This window comes from Solanum stenotomum, chromosome 11 (assembly GCF_019186545.1).
Source record: "Solanum stenotomum isolate F172 chromosome 11, ASM1918654v1, whole genome shotgun sequence".
Taxonomy (NCBI): Eukaryota; Viridiplantae; Streptophyta; class Magnoliopsida; order Solanales; family Solanaceae; genus Solanum; species Solanum stenotomum.
The window spans coordinates 29,217,821-29,220,887 of record NC_064292.1 but is presented as its reverse complement, the minus strand read 5'-3'; the positions used below and the strand labels follow the sequence as shown (position 1 = coordinate 29,220,887).

The 3,067-nt window shown below is 37.9% G+C and overlaps 1 protein-coding gene across 1 annotated transcript; it reads right to left on the bottom strand.

Moving 5' to 3' along the window:
• Positions 1 to 813: 813 nt before the first annotated feature.
• On the bottom strand, positions 814 to 1,606 carry LOC125845821 (uncharacterized). The gene is made up of 2 exons (XM_049525338.1): positions 1,171 to 1,606; positions 814 to 986 (listed from the first exon to the last, which is right to left on the bottom strand). Exons 1-2 carry the CDS (start codon positions 1,604 to 1,606, stop codon positions 814 to 816), a joined length of 609 nt encoding a protein of 202 aa, XP_049381295.1.
• Positions 1,607 to 3,067: the final 1,461 nt, after the last annotated feature.

The window sequence follows — 3,067 nt, the reverse complement described above, 5'->3', positions numbered from 1 at the left end:
AGAATTTTTGAGATCTTCTCAAAAATTCTGCCCCAGCAAAATGACTTGGCATTTATCAAATCTTTGGTAGGAAGACTTGCAGAATTTTTGAGATCTTCTCAAAAATTCTGTCCTAATTGTGTTTTCATAATGCATGCTCAATCTTGTCTTGCTGGAGAAGGATCTTTAGAATTTTTGAGCTCCTCTCAAAAATTTTGTCCCAGTTTCCATTATAAAGGGAAATGAAAACTTTATGGGGTGTATGGCCGAGCCATTGTGGCGCCTATGTATTCCGTTGAGGCAAGAATCAGGTCAATCATAGTTCCCATTGTTGGAAAAAAGAAATAGAAAATTTTAATAAGAAAATGACTGAGACCGACATAGGCCGCCTACTTATCTCATTTTTCAGAATTCAACTCAGATGTAGTTCAATACAAGGCTATAAAAAATTGGCACAAGCAGTTACAAGCAAATGATACGATTACAACGAAAGTGATGAGAAACAAACTAATCTTTAGACGTAGTATCTCTTGACAGCATATGAGTTGATTGGTTTTGGCCACTCCTGGCCATCCATCTCCGCCAAGATAAAGGCACCTCTAGATAACACTTTACGAACCATGTATGGTCCTTGCCAATTTGGTGCAATTTTCCCCTTATACTCAACTTGATGGGGGAGATGCGTTTGAGGAACAATTGTCCTTATTCAAATGTTAGAGATCTCACTTTTTTGTTGAAATAACAAATTATTCCCTGTTGATATAATTGGCCATGACAAACAGCAATCATCCTCTTTTCATCAATTAAGGCTAAGTGTTCAATCCGATTACGAACCTAATCAGCATTGCTCAGTTCTACTTCTTGGATGATCCTCAATGAAGGTATTTCAACTTCAGCAGGTATTACTGCTTCTGTTCCATATAGTAGAAAGTTTGTAGTTGCTCCAATTGATGTTCTAACGGTTGTTCGGTATTCCAACAAAGCATATGGTAACACCTCATGCCAACCTATGTGATTATCAATAATCTTTCTCAAGATCTTTTTGATGTTCTTATTGGCAGCTTCTACGGTTCCATTCATTTGAGGACAAANCCCGGGTCGTGACAACTAGAAAGTTTGTAGTTGCTCCAATTGATGTTCTAACGATTGTTCGGTATTCCAACAAAGCATATGGTAACATCTCATGCCAACCTATGTGATTATCAATAATCTTTCTCAAGATCTTTTTGATGTTCTTATTGGCAGCTTCTACGGTTCTATTCATTTGAGGACAATAAGCTGTTGAATTTTGGTGAGTAATCTTGAATTGCTCACATATATCCTTCATCAAATGACTGTTGAGGTTTGCACCGTTGTCTATAATAATGGAATTAGGTATTGCAAATCGACATATCAAGTTGTTACGAACAAAATCAACTACTACCTTCGTCGTCACAGATTTATAAGAAGTTGCTTCCACCCACTTAGTGAAGTAATCAATGGCAACCAAAATGAATCTATGTCCATTAAAGGCGGGTGGCTCAGTTGGGCCAATGACATCCATGCCCCAGGCCACGAATTGCCAAGGCGATCCAATAGCATTAAGTTTGTGAGGGGGTACTCGGATCAAATCACCATTACTTGACATTTATGACACTTTTTCACAAATCTACAACAATCATACTCCATATTAATCTAAAAATAACCATCTTGAAGGATCTTCTTTGCCAAGGTAAGCCCGTTCATATAAGGTTCATAGAAGTCTAGTAGCTTCCATTGAATCTACTTACCTGAGGAGTCGCAAATATAGAGTCCTCCTACAAAGGATTTCCCCACTTGGAAAGAAATTGTTAGCCAATTAACGTATTGCCTTCTTTTGATTGGATGCCACATCTTCTGGATAAATTGCAATCTCCAGGTACTTCATTATATCATAATATTAAAGCTTTCAGTCTGGTTCCGCTTCAACATGCGAACAATGAAGGGGTTCTTCCTTTAAATCTATCTCGAAAGGATCGATGTAATTTTGATCCAGATGCTTGATCATAGAGTAAATAGTGGATAGAGTGTCGGCAAATTCATTTTGCAACCTTGGAGTTGTACATATGCTACAATCTTTGGATTCTTCACGTCCCATTTACCTTGAACCTAGTGAATTAACAACTCTGAATCTCTAATTACCAGCATCTCTTGGACATTCATGTCGATGGCTAACATTATGCCAAGAACGCAAGCCTCATACTCCACCATATTGTTAGTGTAATGAAATCGAAGTTTAGCCTCTACGGGGTATTGTTGACCGGATTCTGATATTAGAACAGCTCTAATTCTAGCTCCATTATAAAATACCGCTCCATCAAAGAATACTCTCCAACCAGGGTATGACTCAGAAATGCTTTATCCTATGCACAACACATCTTCATCAGGGAAGTGCGTTTTGAGCAGTTCATATTCTTCGTCGATTGGATTCTCTGCAAGATGATCGGCTAGGGCTTGTCCTTTTACCATTTTCTGAGTAATATACACAGTGTCAAACTCGCTTAGAAGCATTTTCCATTTGGCCAATTTTCCACTTGGCATAGCTTTCTGGAAAATATACTTCAATGGATCCATCTTGGAAATAAGATGTGTAGTATATGAAGACAAATAATGCCTCAGCTTTTGGGCGATCCAAGTCAAAGCAAAGCATATTATTTCCAATAAAGTGTACTGAGCCTCATATGGAGTTAACTTCTTGCTAACATAGTAGATCGCACATTCCTTCTGTCCTTTTTCATCATGTTGTCCTAATACACACCCGAATGCATTCTCTAAGATTGAAAAGTATAGTAAAAATGGACATCCTTCTCGCGGAGGTACCAATACAGTTGGATTTGTCAAATAATCTTTAATACTATCAAAAGATTTTTGACACTCTTCGGTCCACACCGTTAGTGCATCTTTTTTCAATAGTTTAAAGATAGGCTCGCAAACCACCTTGGATTGAGCTATGAATCGACTGATATAGTTGAATCTTCCAAGGAAACTCATAACTTCTTTCTTAGTCTTCAAAGGTGGAAAATCTTGATCTCATTGACTTTGGTAGGATCAAGCTCAATGCCTCTTCTAC